Source organism: Malus sylvestris, chromosome 9, assembly GCF_916048215.2.
Source record: "Malus sylvestris chromosome 9, drMalSylv7.2, whole genome shotgun sequence".
Lineage (NCBI taxonomy): Eukaryota > Viridiplantae > Streptophyta > Magnoliopsida > Rosales > Rosaceae > Malus > Malus sylvestris.
The window spans coordinates 13,386,930-13,408,798 of NC_062268.1; the positions used below are offsets into that span (position 1 = coordinate 13,386,930).

Consider the following 21,869-nt stretch of genomic DNA (forward strand, 5'->3'; position numbering starts at 1 on the left):
CTTAAAATGTCCAAATTGCCCTCATATATAAACAGTTGCGAAGCCAGGAATTGACGAGGGGAGGGGCGAAGTTAAAAGATTGCAAGTGAGGCATTCAATAAAGTACGATAATTAATGCGAGCTTCATCGTTTTGATATACTATACTCCAACAACTTAAACTTATCAAACCAACTGATGATAAAACATCGTTTGTCACTAGCTTTTCTTGGCATGATATGGTCTCTAGGTTGACAAGGATCATTTTAGAAATAGTGTCTATGAATTGCTTCACGATAATTACGTGGATAATCAAGCATTCGATGTCTATGTCTAGGGTATGCAGGAAGATTAGCCAATATTTCATCTAACGCAGTGGCCTCACTTTGTTGTGAACTACTCGGAATTTTTGAAGGAGGACTTCTTGGAATATTTGAAGGAGATGATGACCACTTGGAATAATTGAAGGAGAAGGACTACCCGAAATGTTTGAAGGAGAATTTAAGCATTGTTTCTTATAGTATCGTTCTATTATGTTACAGTAACTGTAAAATGGAGAGGAACAAAAAATTCTTAGACTCTTAATCCTAGAGTAGACTATACTAATATGCATAATAATTAATCCAACCAAAAATCCAATTAACCAATACCAATAAGCATACAAATTATTCAATAAATAAATATTCAATTCAACTAATCATATGAATAATTGTATACATTATGTACTAATTCAATTAATTAATCAACAATCAAGAATTCAAATTTTAATTTTCACCCTAAAAAATAATTTCATATAAATAATCATAGAATCATATCAATAATCAATAACCAAATTAGTGCATTATCATAAGATTCTATACCAATTAAACAAAATTTATATTAAATAATTAATTAGAGTTAAGGATTATAAATTTAAGAATTAAAAAATTTGCCTTTGAATGGCTGGAAACCGGCGGCTCAGCGGCTGGAGAAGTGGAGGGTGGCTGGTGCGGTTGCCAAAAGAGCCAATGGGAATTAAAAAAAATTATTTTGTTGCTGCTGGGATTTTGAAGGGACATGCAGAAAGCTTGAAAAACAAAAGGAGTAGGGACATGGTCACACGGCACCGAGACTCTGAGAGGAATTGATTGAGAGCAAAAGGGCGACAGGCGGTTCCCCCATATATATTTTTTTTACTTCCAAACATACGAAACGGCACCGTTTCACTTATTTTTTTATTTATTTTACCAGGACCAAAACGACGTCGTTTTGGCTTGGATTTTTTTAAAAAAAGAAGAAATTTCTGCAGATCCCCGGACGACAGACGGGGAAGGCTGAACCACTGAACCAGTGGGTTTTCCGGCAAGGGGAGGGGCCGACCCAGAGTTCCAGTCCTATTTTCCGTCGAGGGGAGTGGCGGTCACCACTCCTTGCCCTCACGTGGCTTCGCCACTGTATATAAATGAGTTATTTCCTTCTATTTTCTAATGTATCTCTCTCTACTCTCTCTCTCTCCCTCTCTTCCTCCATACTTGATATTTATTGGATGTTCTTAGATTAGTGAAAGATAATGGAAAGCCCAATTGGAAGATTTTATTTATTTGAAGATTGTTTGTGTTTGTTGATTGACCATTTTGGGAAATAAACACATTTATGTGCATGCAGTTGCAGATTGGGGATATCTTCCTCAAATCATCATCTTCTTCCTCAAATTCGAAAACCTAGTTGGAAGATTTGATTTATTTGGAGATTGTTTGTATTTGCTGATTGGCCTTTTTGGAAAATGAACACATTTATGTGCTTGTAGTTGCAGATTGAGATTTCTTCCTCAAATCATCATCTTCTTCCCCAAATTTGAAATCTCATTCAAAACCCATCTAGGTCAAAACAAATCTACAATCCAAAAAAAATTCAGATGTTGAAGAAAATCCATTATGAAAAACTAAATACACCATTTTTTCTTCTGCAATCTCTTTTTCTCCTTCGCCGATGAACGTCTTCTCCATCTAAATTAGAAGAAAATCCCAAATTTGTTATATGTATCAGTACGTGCAACGACGTTAGTTTTGTTGTGGACGTGCATCGTGCAATTAACAGCGTTGAGGGTATGTGAGGACCTAGATTCCGAAAATCCCTTAGAGATCTATAGTTTACAAATCTTTGATCAAAACCTAGATTCTGGAAATCCCATTAAAAATCATCTATTTCCAATGACATGCACACGACATGCACATAATATGCTCACATATCTGAGCCAACCCAAAAATCCAGAGCTCGCAGCTCTTTCTTTGAAATTAGAAAAATGACGTCATCACCTGTGATGTCACCACCATATACACTATATGCACATCACATGGATAATACATGCACATAATTGGAGATCGAGCAACTAGTTGTTTTTCGCATTAATAAGAAACTTTAACGGCAATCTATTGGTATATTGGATACAATTAAAACATAATTGTCATGTATATAAGGTTACAATGGCAGTTTGAAAAGTATTGTTATGTATATCAACCACCGGTTAGTCGTACACGTGGAAAACATGATACTCGTTGTCGTTGGACGTGCATGACCCTTAACATCCTCTAAGCTTTTTCATAATTTTGTTTTTTGCCAAGGCCAACTAGGTTATGGTCATACTCGCTAAATTCTGGGACCCAACATACGTGCATTATAACTAGTGAACATTCCTGTTTCTCATATTAAGTTGTAGCCATGCAGACTATATGCACACCATATGCACATTATGAAAAAGGTTTTACAAATTTCTACAATTGGACACTTGAACCAAAAATTGTTCCATCTTAGTTTTGTAGCACGTCGAAAAGTAAAGTTTATTCCACAACTCATAGGCCCTAACATGAAACACACACCCTAATTTAACTTCAAAGTATTAATTCATCCTATAAACAACCAATTTATTCCCTAAATCATTGATGTAGAAACTTGGAACTACCTTACTATGCCTGCTAAAACTTCAGTTGCTGGAAAAAATGGAACTTTCCGACCAAAACAGAAAATATGGTACAAAACCTAGCTCACTCCTCCCACCTCTCTCTCTCACATCCCTTTGTTCAAAATCAAAGGTGTGAGGTCAACCCAAAACCCAACTCACTATTCTCACCTCTCTTTGGACTTCCCTCTCTTTGAAATCTAAGCTCAACCCAAAAATTCAAAGTTTACAAAGCTCTCTCCACATCCCTGTCTTCCAAATGAGAAAAGTGATGCAACAGGCTGATGATTTTTAGTATTTATATATGAGTATTTTAGTAATATCGATTTTGTGCATGGTAAGCATGGCTTGTGCATGACCGGTTTTTCCTATTTCTATCCCAAGATTAAGAAAATATAATATTTATGGGTATTTCCCTAAATAATATGCCACTTAGAACAAAATATTTTTTTTTTGAAATGTTAATTTTAGAAGGAAAAGTTTTTAAAAATATAACTTTTAACATTAGTTGACGAGCCACTTAGTACTACTGGTAGTAATATTTCTTTTCATTTGTAAGTGAGAGATCTTAGATTTGATTCTCGCCAAAGGCAAATTTGAACCACATTAAACTTAGCTCACTCCACCATTTTCTTAGTGTAGATAACATCGTTTGTTAAAAAAAAAAAATATATATATATATATATATACACACACACACATACATATATATCAAGAGTGAGATGGTTGGCTGGGCAAATGAGAGAGTAATAATTGTTTGATGATATATTAAATGATTTGAAATAATTTATGACAATTAAATATTTTATTAGTTGTTTGGCCATGCGACACAGATTGGCAGTCACGTTACTAGAAATGTAGAACCCATTGTCACCATGTCATCATTTAACGGCTAACTTAATAAATATTTTAACGGTTGTATAAAATTGAAATAAAATAATAACTACATGTATGAGACAGTGAAAGATTTGAGATTTTAATATCGAGTTGTCTCAATATAAGCTCAAAAAAAATTAGATGAAAATAACATTGAAAAAGTAAACAATAACCTACAATTTTTCGTTCATAATCTTTATACAAACAACATTACAAGCTACATAGACTAAACCTATCCATTACGAGTTTTCATACTCTAAAAACGTGTCATAATAGTTTCATTGTCAATATAAGAAAAACATATTTCTCAATGTAAATAACTAAGCTATCATTTAATCATTGATCTCTATTTTGTTACAGAGTGGAAATCTATCATTTAACCATTGATCCTCATTTTATTATAGAGTGGACTCTTAAGTATATTCATGGCTGAAATGCTCCATCCACTGATGCAGTTGCAACCAGTAAAACCAAAACCAATTCAATAAGTAAATACACATATTGGTTGAGGTTGGGAATAGGGACAGGCTGATAACCAATTAGAAATTAGTTTTGGTAGGAAATGGATCATCTCCGGATCTCTTCCTCCTAATCCATCAAGTTTGGGGATCCGGGCCATTGAAATTTGATCAAACGGCTACAAACAGGGGTCCACTTTAAAAATTATAATAACTTTAATCGTTGGATCAAATTTTAATAATTCGGATCTTCGTACTTAATGGATTAGATGGAAGAGATCTAGAGACGAGCCTTTTCCGTTTTGGTAAAGTGAGGTAAAGTAAAATGAGGATAGGTTGGACAAAGAGAAATTGAAATTTGTGCTTCACCTTACCAAACGAGGCTTTATTTTTTAATTTTAAAATGGTTCGAACTTCAAATTGAAAATGGTGAGCTGCTCGTTAATGCTCTCTCACGTGGATCAAAGCCTCTTACATGTCTATGCTTTAATGTTTTTTAAATGACATGACTTAAAATGACATCATTTTGGACAAGTAATCTTTAAAAAAGAGTCTTTTTCTTTCTCCTTCTGTTTGCAGAACCTGCACTGCAGTCTGCACCCATTCCTGCACTTATCCTCCACTACAGGTCCACAGCGCAGACTTGGGTGGCTCTCAGCGGTCTTCACAGCTACTTATCCAAGCTTCTGAATGGTCTCAGAGCCACTCCAGTCCTTTAATAATCATTTTCTGATGTGAAAATGAGATGTTTTAAAAATATTTAAAAAACAATTGTACAATTGCACTCAAATTTGATGGGGAAAATATAATTTACCCCTAAAAAAAATTGTTGCATTTTAAGGCCCTCAAAATGTAAATGGGGCCAGGTATATGCAGCCCATTAAGGGAAACAGAACATGGGCCGGGTTTTGCAAAAACAAGGATGAAGCTTTTCTCCCATGTCGAATTCTGGTTGCAATTTCAAAACTTTTTCTCTTTTTCTTCAGAAATAGCCTTCACCATTTGATGTCTGTACAGAAAATTGGAGCAAAAATTGAGGACCTGTAAGTAATTTTTGATTTCTTGGTCTTTTTATTTTACAAGCATATTTTGAATTTGCACATTTCAATACTCATCAATCATCATTGTTCATAGAGTTAAAAAAAAAAATCATCATTGTTCATAAATTGTATATATTTACATGTAATGCCAATCATATTTACATGAGAATTGGAACAAAGTTTCAGGCTGGCAGAGAATTTGAATTTAAATAAAAAAATCCAACATTCTGGGATCCAAAATTTCAATTGAAAAAAGAAAAATTGAGGAAAAAAAAGTGTGACAATTATTCTAGGGGTGTGCTATCCACACATTTATTTTTTTTACTTCTCACACACCCCTTGTTAATTTCTCGCCGTTGATATTTTTCAATTCATCTAATCCGGCGGTCGAAAATTTAAAATGGTGTGTGAGAAGTAAACAGAAGTGTGTAGATATCACACCCCTTATTCTAATGAGGTCACTGGAGCAATGTTATATCTGTAACTCACAGAAACTTGCTATCAATATTTATGCAGTTGTCCCTGTGAAGGAAAAGTAAATCGAAAAATAATTAAAATTCAGTTCTCAATAATTTGTTTCCAAAGGTTGTTTGTCAGTCTATAGTTTATGGTGTCTATACCTGCTTCTTCTGCTTGATTTTCTGATTGTGAAGATGTGCTCGACTGGCTCTTTGAGGTTTCCGAATTCTTGAGCTGTGGATCGCTTATTACTTCCTGCAGAAGATGTGATTTTCTCAAGTATTTTAGTTAAATTTGATGATCATTATAAGAAGTTACAGTTGCTATTGGTTTTTATGGCATTGGAATACCAACTTAGGCCTCGTTTGTTGTCTAAGATTGAATCTGATCGGATGATTCGCTTGATTATGTGTATGTTGAACGAAGAAATGGATGTTAACTTCATTGCTTCCAATCTATAAATAAAATGGTAAGATTTGGAGGATATGTTTCGTTCATGCCTAATCCATCGTCTACCTTCAGCTTGGACAAAATTTGGAAGTTCCATCCATTTCTTCCTTCAACATTGATTCCAAAGAGCTGCCCTATCCAATCTAATCCTATACACTTAATTGCAATACGAAGAAACTTTAGGGAAGGTAGGGAGTTTCTATTTAAATTTTTATGGGTAGACTTATGCAACTAAATGCTTCCGAACTTCAGTTTTCTTGACTTACTTGTTGATCGGCAACACGACTATGATTAGGAGAAGGGCCAGCATTGCCTCCTATTATCTTGTGGTTCATCTTTTCGTCAGCAAGTTCTCTCTGTTTATTTAGTTCTGGCAGTATCACAGTGCCAAGATCCGGCCTGTCCTTCCGTCTAAGTTCTGCACATTGGACTGCTAGCTTTGCAAAGCTCAAGGCTTCTTCATATGGCCAATCAGGCACAGATGGGTCCAGCATCTTCCCGAATGTGCCATTTTCAATTGCACATTCGACATGGTGAGCCAACCCCATAGGTGGTCTGTTTGTTACCAATTGAAGAAGCATAATGCCTAAGGAGTATACATCAGATTTTACACCAAGCATACCTGTCTGCTGATACTCAGGATCAATATAGCAGAATGTTCCGGCTGTTGCTGTCATGAGGCACTGCGTCATGTTTTCAGCAACAGCTGGGACAAGTCTGGCCAATCCAACATCACTAATCTTGCTCACATAGTTGTGATCTAGCAAAATGTTGCCTGGCTTGAGGTCACGGTGCACCAAGGGCTCCGGCTTCGTCTGGTGAAGAAAGAGTAGGCCTGTGGCAATCTCAGCTGCAATGCGGAACCTAAGTTGCCAAGACAAAGCTGGAGTGTTCCCTTTTCTTGAGAGACAGTCGTCTAAGCTTCCATTCGCCATGTATTCATAGGCTAGAATGCCGTATTCCGGGCAGGCTCCTAGAAGCAGCACCATGTTGGGATGTCGAATGCAGCTAAGTATGTCGATCTGCATCAAATCATGAAAGAAGAGGTTAGGTATAAATTTTTCGATATCATATCTTTTTACCATATATCTTTGTAGGATGCAATTTAGAGCCAAATGTAAGATAAAAAAGCATGTTGTAATAGAAAAAAACATGTACAAACATGTTTAACTCGTCACAAAAATATTACAATGTCAAATAAGCTAATTTCATTCGGAAATCTTTGTCCTTTGCATGGAGTTCACTTCTTATACGTACCTTTTCCAATGAAATTCTTTTCAGCACAAAACCAAGGTAAAGAAAATTAACGAATCATGATAGCTAATCAAGATTCTCAGTTCCTTACCTCTTTCTGAAACTGTGACCTTCCTTGAGCAGCATCCGGGCGCAAGACCTTGACTGCAACCAGCGTGTGATTAAGATAGCACTTATAGACAGGACCATAACCTCCTTCCCCAACTTTTCGAGATGGCAAAAAGTGTTCTGTTGCTTCTTCAATCTCCTCAATGGAATACCTCCTATACTTGTCATCAGTGTGGGCTAGATTTGACAATAGCTTCCTCATGTCCTCTGCTTCTCTAAGAGCCTTACTTTCTGTGTTTACCCGTTTATTTGACTCAAATTCTGCAATTCTTTTAGCTGCATCAGCTGCTTCAATGGCTGCCTTGCACCTAGCTTTTTCTTTCTCTGCAACTGCCAGTGCTGCTTCTTGACCCAGTCGTGCCTCCTCTAGTTTTTGTTCCTCTTCAGCCCTCCAGCTGTGCAACTTCATTTCCTGTCGTGGACATAAATTTAAATGGAATCTTGAAAAGATTGCAGAAAGCAAATCTGACTTGCACTCACTTTCTGTTTAGCTGTAATTGCTTCTCTGCATGCCGTACTGTACATGTCCATTGTTTGCTTCAGCTCTAGCTTTAGCCTCCTCATCTCCGATTCTACTTCATCCTACGTCAGTTTAATAAATGCAGTGCAAAAATCATCTAGATAATGTGAAAGGAAGGATATTTGAACAAAAATGTTGAGAAAGTGATGATGGTGGAAACAATCATCATATAAGATGTAAAAGGTTTGAGATTTTCGGTTGCTTACCAGGTTCTGTGATGACCATGATGATGATGTTCGGCTGCTTTCATGTGAAACTGATGAGAAATCTTGCTGAAAATTGAGTTCCGCAAACTTAGGTCCTAGGCGCATTGATCCAAAGCTTTGGTCTGAGCTGGTAGATAGCCGCCCTCGGTCCATATAGTCATACATCACAGATGAAGCTCGGTCAGTGCTCGCCCTGTCAGAGCTTATAAATGATATGTCACTTTCCGATTCTGAGAACCCTCCACCAATCATTCCATTACTAAAACCTCCTCCTCTTGCATATGCGTATCTGTTTCCAATCAAGATGGTGATCAGTTTTCTCAGTAAATTGGCATCAATACTCACTACGCATAACAACATAGTACAAAGAGATTGTCTGCTCATCACATCATATTGTATCTCAAAAAAAGGTTTAGTATGCTACGGCTTACCTGGCTGCTTCATCTTGCAAGTTACGAGGCTTGAACGATGGTCTGGCTGCTGGATGTAAAGGATCAAAATAATAATTTTAGTACTCAACCAAACTTGGTTTTCAAGAAAGCTTAATAACCAAGAGAAACAAACCTTTCAAGTACATATTTTGTTTAGGTGTTTCAGCTGCTTTAGCACTTTGCTGATTTAATGCCTCTATTTGGGCAAGTAGCGGAGAACTGTGAGGTGCTGGACGAGAAGCATGTCGCTCTGAATTGATTTTCCCTTTGGAGATGACATATATGGTGCAGAAATCAGGTGCCCCTTTTGATACACTGCTTGGAATACTTGATGACTTGAATCTGAATGAGTAAATCATCGATTTTTAAGCCCACTGAATGAGTCTACACAAGCTATAGCATGGATAAACGTGTCTGTATATATTGGGTTTACACGTACCATTAAAATGTGTCATATTGCCTAGTGAATTCCATTATGAAATTGCCAATTCTGTGCTTAAATGAGAGTGCAAAATACGTTAACCATGACAGTTTGAAAACAATCAACGTGTTCCTGCTCGAATCAGCATCATGCTAATATTTTACGGAATATTGAGTAACAATATTTTCATCGATAAATAGTGTGATTCTTCCCTCGTGGATAATGCTTTTTCTTGTTGTAGCATTTTGTTTCATTGCCATTCTTTGCATGATCTTGGTGGAAATGTTAAGAAAATGTTAATAAAAGTAAATCATAAGACAGGGCAATTACCTTATAAATCCATGCTTTGATGGAGCTCCCAGAACCAAAGTCTCAATTGCAGCATAGGAAGCATACTCTGTTAGTGCTTTTGGTATATCTGAGTCTTCAAGTATGATATCAAGGCAGTTTATCTGAAAAAACAAATCAGTCAAAAGTAACAAAGATACAGTTATATGAAACTATGAATCGTAAGAAATGCGATGATAATTCCTTCTTCCCAAAAGGGTACATTTATTTGATTTTTAAATGATGTTATGTACTATTTAAGACAAGTTTTTGTAAGACATGCTTTGATATGCATTCACTACAATATATGATAATGCATAAGAAATTTTAGGGTTGTAATCGAAAAAATTTAATAAAGCATTTAATGCAGGTTGGTCATGGAAAAAGCTTTCGAAGGAAGAGCTCCGAAACCTACATCCTTACGAGTACAATAGCAATGGAAGGTAACGAACAGATCCTTGGCCATCTTTTCGAGTTGCTGTTTGCGCGGGGATTGAGACGGATTGTTTATATTGCATACAACAGCATTGTTTCCAGCCACTGCACCCATCAAAAAAAAAAAAAAAAAAAAAAAGCTGTATCATTGCCTTCCATTGAAAAGTAATTTTTTAGCTAGCTATAGAGAGAGAGAGAGAGAGATTACAGGGGCAAACTGATGATGTCTTCTGAACATGTAGTAGAATGACAGTTTGACCCCTGGTGAGAACATGTTCAGCAGCCCATCTGAGTGCATTTTGGCTCCCTTTCTGATTGTCTATGGCAACTGCCACCAATCCATTTCCTCCTGCTTCCTTCTTTGCTCCATTTGCTTTTTTCGCATTCCACATTTTCTCCAAATCCTCTTAACTATGAAAAATAGAATGTTTCTAGGTCCGAGAATACTAGAATGATACAGAAAAAATTAGCATGACCTCTAAGCAAAGATGACATGCATAAATCAAGAAGGTTTATAGGACACAAACAAATCAGGTAGAAACTCTTCCATGATGCGTAAAAACTAACCTAGAGATTCTTGAGGCCTAAAACCTTTTGTTCCTAATTAAACAAATATAAACATAAAAATAAATGGAAAAACTACTTTAAAATTTAGGGTTTACAAGAACTTATGAGGCACAATAGGCACAGGAGTTTTCACATTTCTTTGGTCTTCTTTTTCTGTTCAGAAGCTGGCCGTTTTTCTATTTCGGGTTTTCAAATAGAAGCCTCACAATTCAGATAAAAATGAAAAAAAAGCAAAGTATGTGGAAGCCTCACGATTGAGAGAGTTGCTGCCAAAACTAGAAGATCAAAGCATAGGCCATGGATAAATCCCCCTCTCACAAAATACTATTTTTATGTTATGATACATCTAGGGTACGGACTTAAATTTTGGATTTTTTTTTTTAAGCTAACTACTTTAAAGATCTCGATTATTTCTCTCCTTATGTATCCTATTTGGTTAAACTTGAAGTAGTAACAATCTTTTTTTCCAAAGAGTAGTTTCTATCTTTCACTTATAAGTTATCTTCACAAAGAGTTTTTTTTGGTTAAACAGTAAAGGGTAATTCATGCAGTAAGATTGCTCTTTATCTAGACCCGACAGTTTTTTACACGACATGGTAACATGACACGAAAATGACACGAAAACGACGGGTTTCAGGTCAACACAATAACTAATCGGGTCATTATCGGGTGACCCGTTAATAACGGGTATACACGTGGGTAATCCGTTTCGACCCGCTAAGAAAACTAAATTATAATTTTAAAGTTTAATTACTAAAAAAATTATTATAAAATACAATAGCCATATTGTATATATTGGTATATTCTATATTAAATATATATTTTGTATTATAATTCTATATAAGTTAAAAAAATTAAGTCTTATTCATTTATTTATTTTTATTATGAGAATTTCTTATTATCATTAATAGGATCAATTTTACTTAACATGTTGTTGTCTAAAATTAAAATCAACTAGTATAGTATTAGTATAGGCAATAAGACATCCCTACAAATATGAAACATGTGAAAGAATATGTAGGAAGATGAACGGTTCGGATCTTTGATATCACGTCCCAATATTTACGGTTAATTGAAATATGAGTCGATATCATATAGTTTGTAGAGACTTTATAAACACCAAGCAATATTTTTACTAACGGTAAAACTCTGAACATAATATCAACTATCCGAACCATTCATCTTCCTGTATCCTCTAATAGATCATGTTTTCAAAAAACAAAATCTAAAAAAAAAACAAAATTTGGTGAGAAAAATGAAGCATAAATGTAAACAACAATCGACGGTTAAATTTTGATCCATGATTTATTTGATTATAGTGGCACATTTCAAAGTTAAGCCCTAGTTGTAAAGCTTGTCATTATGAGCGTTTATATATATTTTTTTTCTATATTTCTCACACTTCTACATTAATAAAAAAAACTATTAAAGACTTTACTTAAACAATAGCCATAGTATAAATGAGAAGAGAGTGCTAATGTAGAAAGTCTCACTGAAAATATCATCAATATAACTCTTGAAGACAATAAATCAAGCCAAAGTTCCAATACCGTTTCCCATGGTGATTGATGAAAATTGAAGAGTTTGATTGTAAGAAAATGTGCAAGGTTCCAAACATTGAAACATAGCTCCCTTAATTATGCAAATCTTTTGAACATTTGATATTTTGTAATGTTCTAATGTTTTTTTTTAAATTATGCTCTTATTTTGGGTATGTAAATATGTAATACTTGAAAGACAAATGCGTTTTTATGTTTTGAATGTGATAATATGGTATGTATATACTTATTTAGTATTATGTTTTTCATTTGATGGTTCAAAATATATTTTCCTTAACGGATAACGGGTTGGGTCATATTACCTGTTAATATTATCGGGTAGATTTCGGGTCAGGTCATTTTACCCTTTTATTTTAAGGGGTGTTACACAACACGACCCTTTAATATATCGGGTATAACATGAAAACGACACGAACACGGGAAACACGACATGAATGCCAGGTCTATCTTTACCATGAGTAATTTTACCGATTTGAATATTATTGAAACAAACCAATATTTATTGAAATATTAGTCAATAGAATTGTTGAATCACAAAACAAATCACACTACTTCTAATTGAATCTAAACCTTGCATAAAACTCCACATCTATTGGTTGCACAAGTAATTAAGTGAGGACAATATTGATGCGATTAGTGTAGTATAATATCAGCATGTAGTATGTACTACTAATATAGACATTTCCTATTTTGACACTTTGGTTTCAACCTTCTTGCCCACGCGTGTGAAAGATATGTTTTTTTAATCATGACGTTCTTGATGGAGTTAGAAATTTAAAACGATGGGATCATAAAATTGAAGCTTCCAAAAAATGATCATACTTTTGCATAGAATTCCCAATTTATAATTTTTTTTCCTGCTAAAAATTCATTCCCAATCAATCAATCAATCAATACAAAACCCTAAAACTTCCCAATAAGCCCAAGATGAGAAAAATATTGATATGATTAAGATTTCGTGATACAATCAAGTGCGATGAAGGTAGGCTGATCGAACTTAAACACCGAAGAAGCTTTGAATTGAGAGATATGAAGGCTGGGTGGAGAAGGCATTTGCGTATTTGATAAGTCTTGAGCTTATTTGAGAATTAGCACGAAATTTCAAAGAGGGTATTTTATATGCTAGTGGGGTCAACAGTAGCCAATGCCCCAGATTGGCTCCACCATATACCTCTTCTTTCGGATAGTAGAATATGAAGTTCTTTGGATTCCTCCTTATGGTCTCGTACTCCCTAAATAAGAGTCACAAACCATTATGTAATGCTTTGAAAGTTTTAAAATGCGCTTGTTAAGTTTCTAGAATGGATAATCACCAAACTTTATACAAAGTGAAACGAAGCTAATCGAAAATAATAATAATAAAGATTGAAAACCGAATAAGTTGCTGTAAATTATAAAACAATATTGAATTTTTTGTTTGTTTTGATTTTGGTAAGGATCTGTGCCCTGGTGCGAATTTCCCAAATAAGGCAGTAGAAACATGAAGTGGCCGTGTGAAATGTGAGGTTCGATGAGTTCAATCACAAAGAGTCCCTCCTTTTGTGAAGAGGGTCGCACGACTAATGTGCAGGTATCTAGACCCAAGAATTACTCCTTAATAGAAGCTCAACTTACTTATAGAATTAATGCACTTTTTGCACTAAAACGATACATAGTGGAAGTTTTATAAATACATTTAGGGGTACAAGTTGGATTGAAAGTTTTTGTTTTGACTGATTTCGATAAAATAATTTCCAACTTTTGGCTGATCCTAATTCGCCCTCTATATTTTGAAAATTTCAAAATTTTTGGCATACTGGAATGTATCTTCCGAAAGTTATATAAATTTCTAGAACGCATTTGATTTTTAAGTTTGAACTACCTGAGATGATTGATTTCATGTTGAAATTATATTTTTTCAAAAGTGAAAATCTACTACAAGTGGTCCTTTATCACAATAGTGGAAAAGTGTTGAGCCATTTCATGATGGCGTGGGTTCGAATCCTGTCGGTGATTAATCTAACCCAAAAGCCTTATCCCCCCACGAGCCACGCAGACGCACCTCCCTCCCCCTCCTCTCTTCCCCTTCTCCTCCTCTCTTCTCCCCCATCTTCATCTTCTTCCCCCGACCCCCTACCTTCAACCCAGAAAAAAAAAAAACCCAAATCCTATCTACGCTGCCATCTCCAGGTTCGTAAGGTGAAAATGAGAGGAAATGGGTGTGGATTTAAGGAGTGGGATGTGTAGAGGAGAGAAGAGGGTGGGTGCCGGGGGGGGGGGGGGGGGGAAGGGGGTGGGGGTGAAGAGGAGAAATGGCTGGAAGGTGGGGGTGGGGTGGGATGGGGTGGGTTTTTGGATGGGAAGGGAGCTGAAGAGAGTGGAGGAGAGGGAGGTGGTCGGGAGGCTTGGGAGGGAGAAGAAGGGTGGGGAGAGGTTGCGGGGGTGGGTTCTGCGTTTTCTAAGTTTTTATTTTTATTTTTTTATTTTATTTTTTTTATAGAAGATTCAGGTTTTTTCTTTTTAAATTAAAAAATTATTATTTTTGCCATGTGGCAACCACGTCAGCGCTTAACGGATTAATAGATGGAAAATGTAACAGAGGTATTATTTTGAAATAAAATAGTATGTGAGGTATGAAAGTGAAATGTTTTAAAGATGTTGTATAAAGTTGTAATAGACCTCAAACCTAATGAGGTATTATGTAATTTACCCTAGTTTTTTTAGGTTTCAAATTGTTTGTCATATTAAAGATTCCAAGTTATTATTGAAAGAAATTTGAGATATATAGTTTAGAAATATTTCAAAATTTTGAAAATGGATGTTGAAATTCCATTTTTTTGCAGAATGAAAATTGAAAGACATTTCTCATACAAACATTTTTTAAATGAAATTGGTACTCATTAATTCCGATCACATCCGTCCGAATTAGGCCTAAATACACCAATTGAAAATTTTTCTTTTTTTTTTTGGTTTTTGATCCGGTCGAGTGTACTCTATCAAATTTATAATTCCATTTAGAAGCCTTCGTTTCAACTTGGAAACACACCAAAAGACATGCTTGAATTTAGAGAGAGCATTTCTAACTAGTTTTATCAACTAATTAATTCGCATTACACCAAGATGATACAAGAGTGTCATCCCCCAACACCTACAGTACAACCCCATTTCCTGATCCAAAAGAAATGGTAGCAAAATAATAATGACACAAAAAAAATAAAAAATAGTTCTTCATTTCTTTAAGTTCAAATCTCTCCCTGCACATGCATGCTTCAACTTATGGGAATGGTTCATTCCGAATGAAGTTAGCTGAAACCTGTACACCTGCATTATATCCTCTAATTTACACATTGGTTTCCCTAAGTCCCAACCAGCCAGTAGTATTTGGAATGAAGAAGCAATCATTATTTCTCAAATCACACCACTTGTGAAGGGTAATCATCTCCTTCGCTAGAAACACTTGATCGGTAATCTCCATCGCTTTCTCCCTCGTTCAATTCTTCAATCTTCTCAACGACTTCATTCAAATCCAGCCTTCTCTCCATATCCTCCTCACAACAACTCACTCCAATCTTCAAGAGCTTTAACAGTTCTCCTCTACTGTTCCCCACTCTCCCCATTTCTACATCAAACACCTCACTTGTTCTCTTTTCCTTGATCATTCCATTGACCCAATTTGCTAAATCTGCCTTACTATCATAACTTTCCTTGAGGTAGTTCTCTGGGAACTTTCCGGTTAACACCTCCAAGATTATTATTCCGAAGCACCATAGGTCGGTCTTCTTTGTTATACGTCGGTGCTGGGCGTATTCAGGTGACTTGTATGCCATCATCAGGTGTTGAGCTTGCTCCATGTTGATCACGGGGAGTAGAGCATAGTCGTTCAGTAGGGGCTCAAAGTTTTCGTCTAAAAGCACATTAGAGGATTTCAGATGACCATGGGGTACAACCAAGCTAGGGAGTGTGCTGTAGAGGTATGTCAATCCCCTGGCTATGCCTTTGATTATTCTCAAACGTGTTGGCCAATCAAGCACAGGCATATCTGAATTATGATTGCCTGTGAAAACAAAAATTTACCACCATGATGTTATTTCACTATGAATTAGTAAATCAATTCGTACTATATTTTAACGATCACACTCTCACTCAGCTACGTGGATTCCACTGAATCTTAAGAGAAACGTCATGAAAAATGTAGTCAGTAAATATGGTAGGTGGAACATAATAGTACTCATTCAAGCATGCACATAATTAAGGAGACCTAATGTTAAGCTAACTTGTGACACAAGAAAAAAAAAAAAACTCACCGTGAAGATGAGAAGCCAAGCTACCATTCTCCACAAAGTCAGAAACCAAGAGCTTCTCTTCCCTTCTATAATAATAGGCCACCAGAGGCAACAAGTTTTGGTGTGTCAATCTTCCAAGCCTTCTCATGTGCTCATGGAACTCCTCTCTTCCCACATTGTTCATCTGCTTATACCTCTTGACCACCACAACATCAGTCATGATCAAAGCCTTGTAGGAAGCCCCAAAATTCCCGCTCCCCAAGATTTCAGCCGAGGCTCTGAGAAGGTCATGCAAATCAAACCTCTGTCTGTCATCCCTCACAAATGACAACTTTCCCTGGTCAGCTCTCTTTGGATGTGGGTTAGTTTCTACCGACTTAACATCCATTTGGCTGCTTGCAGCAGCTGCCGTATAATTGGAGGACTCGTCCAATGATTCAGTCCCGTCTAATTCTGATCGTTGCTTTCTCTTGTTGAGGAACATGAAAATCGCAGCAATGAGGGCCAGTAGAAGTAATAGACTCACCACAATTAGGGCTACTTTTAGACCTGACGGCTTCTTAGACGCACCGCATGAATCCCCCGTGCATTCAGGCGGTGGGGCAGGAGTTGTAGGAGGAGGAGCAGGTGGAGAAGGAGGAGGAGGAGGGGGGCTGCATGCTCCCTGAAGAGGGGAACCACATAGCTTTCCATTGCCTGCATTTTGGTTAAAATCAGATCCAAATTCATAAATGGTTAATGGTGATGATTTAAATGAAGGATGATGACCCTAATGGGAAAATTTTGATGATCACATCCGTTGCAATTTCACTTTGAATTCAAAATGAATCAGTCATCTACATTTCAGTTTCAATTCAAAACTAATCAGTCAAACAAATATAGCAACAAAACTAACGCATGAACGATATTAATTAATTACCTGCAAAGTTACTTGGATCCATCTTTTTTAGGCTTTCTGGAACTGGACCCTCCAATTCATTTTGAGATACATTCAACCTCTTCAAAGCCTTGTGCTTAAAATCAGGTATTTGGCCACTAAACTTGTTCCCCTCAAGACCCACATCGAAAACCCTAGGCAAAGTAGCAAGGGAAGAAGGGATTTTGCCGGAAAACTCATTGTTTGCAAGATACAATTTCCTCAACAAATGCATACCTTCAAATTCATCGGCTGGAATCTCACCAGAGAAATGATTGTAGGACAAATACAAAGACCTTAACTTTTTAAATTTCTTAAGGTCCGGCAATGGACCATCCAACACGTTATTCATGAAGCTTAGGGTTTTCAAATAAGGCAACTGAGCGAGAGGCTCCAAATCCAGCTTTCCCTGTAAACCCAAGTTTTCGAGCTGCAATCCCCGGACATTCCCATTAAAGCAAAGCACGCCAACCCAATTCGCCTTGTTACCATTACACGGGTTTTTGTTAGGATCCCAATTTCTAAGAGCCTCGGTGTTGTTTCCCAATTGCAACGTTTTCTTGAACTTCAAAAGGGCATCGGTGGTTGTATCCATTGGTGAACCAAACGGTAAAACCGCCATGCATGATACATAACCAACAAAGAGGGTAAGAAAAAATGTTGGGGTAGGGTTTGGTGCGCGCATAAGCCTAGTCATAGCCATATGCGCGCCCATTACCATGCAATGTTGTTGTAGTACAAACCAAAAGGGGTTCCCAGCTTAATTAATCAGAAATTGAACTGGTTTCTAATTAAATGAACAAACTAAATCCCCTTCCCTCCCTCCCTCCCTCCCTCTCTCTCTGGGTTTTTAGTTTTGTTATTGGTGCTTATTGACAATGGGAATTAGAGGATGTGCAAAAAGGTGGGCGTGAAGGGACCAAAAACCAAAGAAGAGGAAGAGGTGGAGAGAATGATATTGGAAGAAATCAAGGAAACCATGGTCTGTGAAAATTGACAAGGTCTAATTAGTGCGGCATGACAGCTCAATTGGGTTGTTTTTGTGTGTTGGATAGAGGTTGAGTTTAAGGGAGGAGATATCTAAGGCCGGCCTTTCAATTGGAAATGTTGTTTTGCTATATTTTGTGAGCAAAGTTTTGTTGTCTTGCCAATTATAGGGTTGTGATGACTGATCGTGCTAATTTCCTTAAGTTCCACAATGATGAATTTCCTTAGATATTTCATAACTAATTAAAAGAGGAAATTAACCAAATTAATCAACTTATTCGAATGTTTTTTAAATTTTTAGTTTTATAGTTCGAGATGGGATTTAGATGTTAAACTTATTTTGCCAAGGACGAGATTAAGTTGCAATAATCACAATCAAGAAAGCTCGAAACCTTTTACATATAAAACACTGCAAACCTACTAACTTGATGAACCTCCTTTGGAAGTTGCCATGGTAGCTGATTTCCAATCTCAGTACGCTGCAAACCTTCTCCTCTCTGTCAGATTGTTCTAAGCTCTAACCAAGAATAGGACTTAGTTCTGAATCGAGCACACATCTGTGAGAGCAGAGGTTACAACATATATATATATATATATATATATATAAGCACATATATATCCTTCTTATAACTTGACAAGGATTCCCTATTAAAATTTAATAGAAAACAACTTATGTTTTCCAATCCATATCAGTTTACATGCTATAACAGAATCCTTCACAAACAAGGATTTGCACACAGCTTCTCATGGCTTTCCTATTCCAATCGGACTTAATCATTCACTGTCAAAATATCCAATCTCATGTTCATATTCTTACATTAGATTCTTAGGACCATATTATATATGTACTATATCAAGCAAGGGTTAATTTCTAGTTAGAAACCAGAAAGTAGAAGAAGTAATGCATATGGTTTGTATCTGCTAACAGGAATATAGTGTTCAAGCAAGATTTGTTTTGATATTGGCACCTTCCTAAATGGAGTAAATTGGTTCTCTCAAACTTCGGAAAACCCTAGTGCTAATGTGTTAGTTTGTTTTTACCCTTATTGAAGCTAAGTTATATTTATTCTGGGTGATGCTAGACCATCAAATTTTCAAACCATCTTTTGTAAACTGACACACCCCGACCTAAATCAAGGCGTGCTGGCCGTCACGTGAGGGAGACGTAGCCATGTGTGCAGTGCGGAAGTGATAAGGATATAAAAATGTGAATAAAAAAAAAACCCAATTTAACTAATTTACACTAGATGAAAATATAGGTGCTAGAGACGAGATTTAAGTATAATTACACATAACCAGAGTATAGGTAACGTAAGTGCAGTCCAGCAGGACAAATACTAATTATACAATACCAGAAAGATGGTCCTACATTAATTACAGTCTGTCAAAACCGCTGTCAACTCCTCGCAAGCCACCAACAAGCACACCTACCTAGAACCTGGAGGGGCGCAAAACAAAAAGTGTGAGTGGGCAAAAACAAAACTTTTCAAAACCATTTCACTTATTAAAAGTAATAACCCCTCGCCGTAAAACCCGTATAATTACCCAGAAAATAGAATACATATCTATATCGAAACCATAATTGAAATAGCCAAATCCACATGTACGTCATGCCAAATATCTCAACATAATGAAATAAGTAAACCAGGTGAAGTAAATCAATGAAAAGTAATATGTTAGCCAGATCCACCTATTGTGGCCTTTACGGCTGAACCTATAGCTCATCAAATATGCCTACACATGAGTTGGAACCACCTAGAGTGGTCTGTACGATAGGACTGGATGTAAATAAATACGCTCAAGTGATACGATCACGTGAAGACTGTGCGAATAGTCGCGGGTCACCTACGAGTCAGAACCACCTATAGTGGTCCGTACGACAGGACTGTGCACCTAACTTGGATCCAAGGTGAGCATGCAGTTCGGGAGGTGAACATCACGTGAAGGACTGTGCCCTGTCCATGGGTAGGAGCATTAACACCGGGGTGCAGGTTTATGAATTCTAAATGCATCAAATGTAATCATAACCATGCAACTCACATCCACAATATATAAACCCACCTGGAACTTACCTGAGCATTCGCAGCACCAACAATAATATATGCAACTACTAAATGCATATTCTAAGTATAAAACATTTGGCATGGCATTCAAAACATAAAACCATTTAAATAAGTTTTATGGGAAAAATACCAAGCATATCTATATATATATATATACTGAAAACCAAAAGCCCACTCACTGATATGTGCAAGGGTCGTAACCCCCGAGTCTCGCTTGACTGCACTCGTCCTCTGGAAACGTCTCATATATGTGAAACAATTATTTTAACGTTATTTTAAGCATATAACCAAAACTAGGAAATAACTTCTCATACGTTGCTCAATTGGGGTATTTGAATATACCATCGTGGCCCACTCAAGCCCACGAACATCCCCATATTTTTAGAAAAAATTTCTAAGTTCCCACACGTCCTCATGCATTGGCCAAGGCATGGCCACACGCGTCGCCCACGCGCAGGCGCGTGCCTGGCACACTGACGGATTCCTTAACGACGTTAGGGAATATTTCGTTAAATAATAGCATATTCCATCAAAATTGACCGAGTATTCATCTTCTCCCTCGGTTCGCCGGAGTCCCGCACCGGCCACCGCTGCACTCGTCGGTTTCTAGAAAAACTTTAAACCTTAATATCTCACTCATTTCTCAACCAATTTCCATGAAATTTGTACCAAAATGAAGCTCTGGACAAGGAGAACAAAGTCTTACCACTTTTATGTCCTAAACCCAATAGAAACTGGTCGAAAAAATTTCTTGAAAAACTGGCTAAGTCTGCAACTCAACGAACTAGAGTGTCTCGACGTCCAAAACCTTCCAAAACTTCTCTAACAACTTCGTACATTTGTTTTAAGTTCCCCAGAACTTTAAAACTCTGAGAAACACCCATGATCACGTCGGAGCTCACTGGTTCTCGAGTTCCCAAGATCTTTCCTCCAAATTAAGGGTATAGTTCGACTCCTGAGCTTCCAAGGAACCCGAACGTAACCTCCACTAGCTCGATCTACGACGATTTGAAGGGATTTGTGGCTGGCCTTAGGTGTACAGAGAGAGGGAGTTCGAGAACGAGAGGCAGTACATGAAGGTGAACATATGTGAAGGTGTGTGTGTGTGTCTTGATCCGGATTGAGCACCCATATACAATTCTTAAGCTCTAATTGGGCCACCAATTATAGGCTAAAAATTATCCAAAACAACCCCAAATTTCAATTGGGTCCAAAGAAGTTGGAAATGAGATAATTGGTCCATTTCCTTAGTCCATTTATACATTCACAACCTAACGCTCAAGGGTAAAATCGACATTTCCATGCTATCGGGGATAAAATACATTATAATTCGGGATGGGTCGTCACAAAACTACATGATGTGGTGATTGATGGTTGGGCTTCTTTTTAATGATTTAAAAAAAAAGAAGTCTAACCATTAAATGACACATCATATGGTTTACAAAAAAAAAAAAAAAAGTCTATAAATTTGATATTCTTAGTATTTGATACCATAAAGTCAATTGAAGAAAGTTGAAGTTTCACCATAAAACCAATTTGGAATATGGAAGTACCCCAACTACTTATAAGCACATGCAATGTTTCTCCTCCTATCAATGTGAGATCATTAATTCTCAAC

General features: G+C 36.8%; 2 protein-coding genes and 1 long non-coding RNA gene across 5 annotated transcripts; 1 reads left to right on the plus strand and 2 right to left on the minus strand.

Annotated features, from left to right (window-relative positions):
• Positions 1-5,354: 5,354 nt before the first annotated feature.
• LOC126634185 (U-box domain-containing protein 35-like) lies at positions 5,355-10,591 on the minus strand. Of its 3 annotated transcripts, XM_050304680.1 has the most exons (12): positions 10,465-10,591; positions 10,106-10,343; positions 9,878-10,002; positions 9,466-9,587; positions 8,848-9,056; positions 8,715-8,763; positions 8,284-8,572; positions 8,038-8,139; positions 7,541-7,969; positions 6,462-7,217; positions 5,907-6,000; positions 5,355-5,808 (listed from the first exon to the last, which is right to left on the minus strand). In XM_050304680.1, the coding sequence occupies exons 2-12, from the start codon at positions 10,287-10,289 to the stop codon at positions 5,795-5,797; spliced, it is 2,373 nt and encodes a 790-aa protein (XP_050160637.1). In that variant the 5' UTR covers positions 10,290-10,343; positions 10,465-10,591; the 3' UTR covers positions 5,355-5,794. The 3 variants fall into 3 exon arrangements, with proteins under 3 accessions (XP_050160637.1, XP_050160638.1, XP_050160636.1); XM_050304681.1 differs by having other exon boundaries at positions 8,715-8,760; positions 10,106-10,591; XM_050304679.1 differs by having other exon boundaries at positions 10,106-10,591.
• LOC126634187 (uncharacterized) lies at positions 8,479-10,205 on the plus strand. The gene is made up of 2 exons (XR_007627243.1): positions 8,479-9,012; positions 9,833-10,205. It is a non-coding gene; the product is annotated as an uncharacterized LOC126634187 (long non-coding RNA).
• Positions 10,592-15,086: 4,495 nt separating the features above from the next.
• LOC126634288 (pollen receptor-like kinase 4) lies at positions 15,087-18,217 on the minus strand. Its single transcript, XM_050304793.1, has 3 exons — positions 17,205-18,217; positions 16,307-16,981; positions 15,087-16,056 (listed from the first exon to the last, which is right to left on the minus strand). The coding sequence occupies exons 1-3, from the start codon at positions 17,920-17,922 to the stop codon at positions 15,416-15,418; spliced, it is 2,034 nt and encodes a 677-aa protein (XP_050160750.1). The 5' UTR covers positions 17,923-18,217; the 3' UTR covers positions 15,087-15,415.
• Between the last annotated feature and the right edge of the window lie 3,652 nt (positions 18,218-21,869).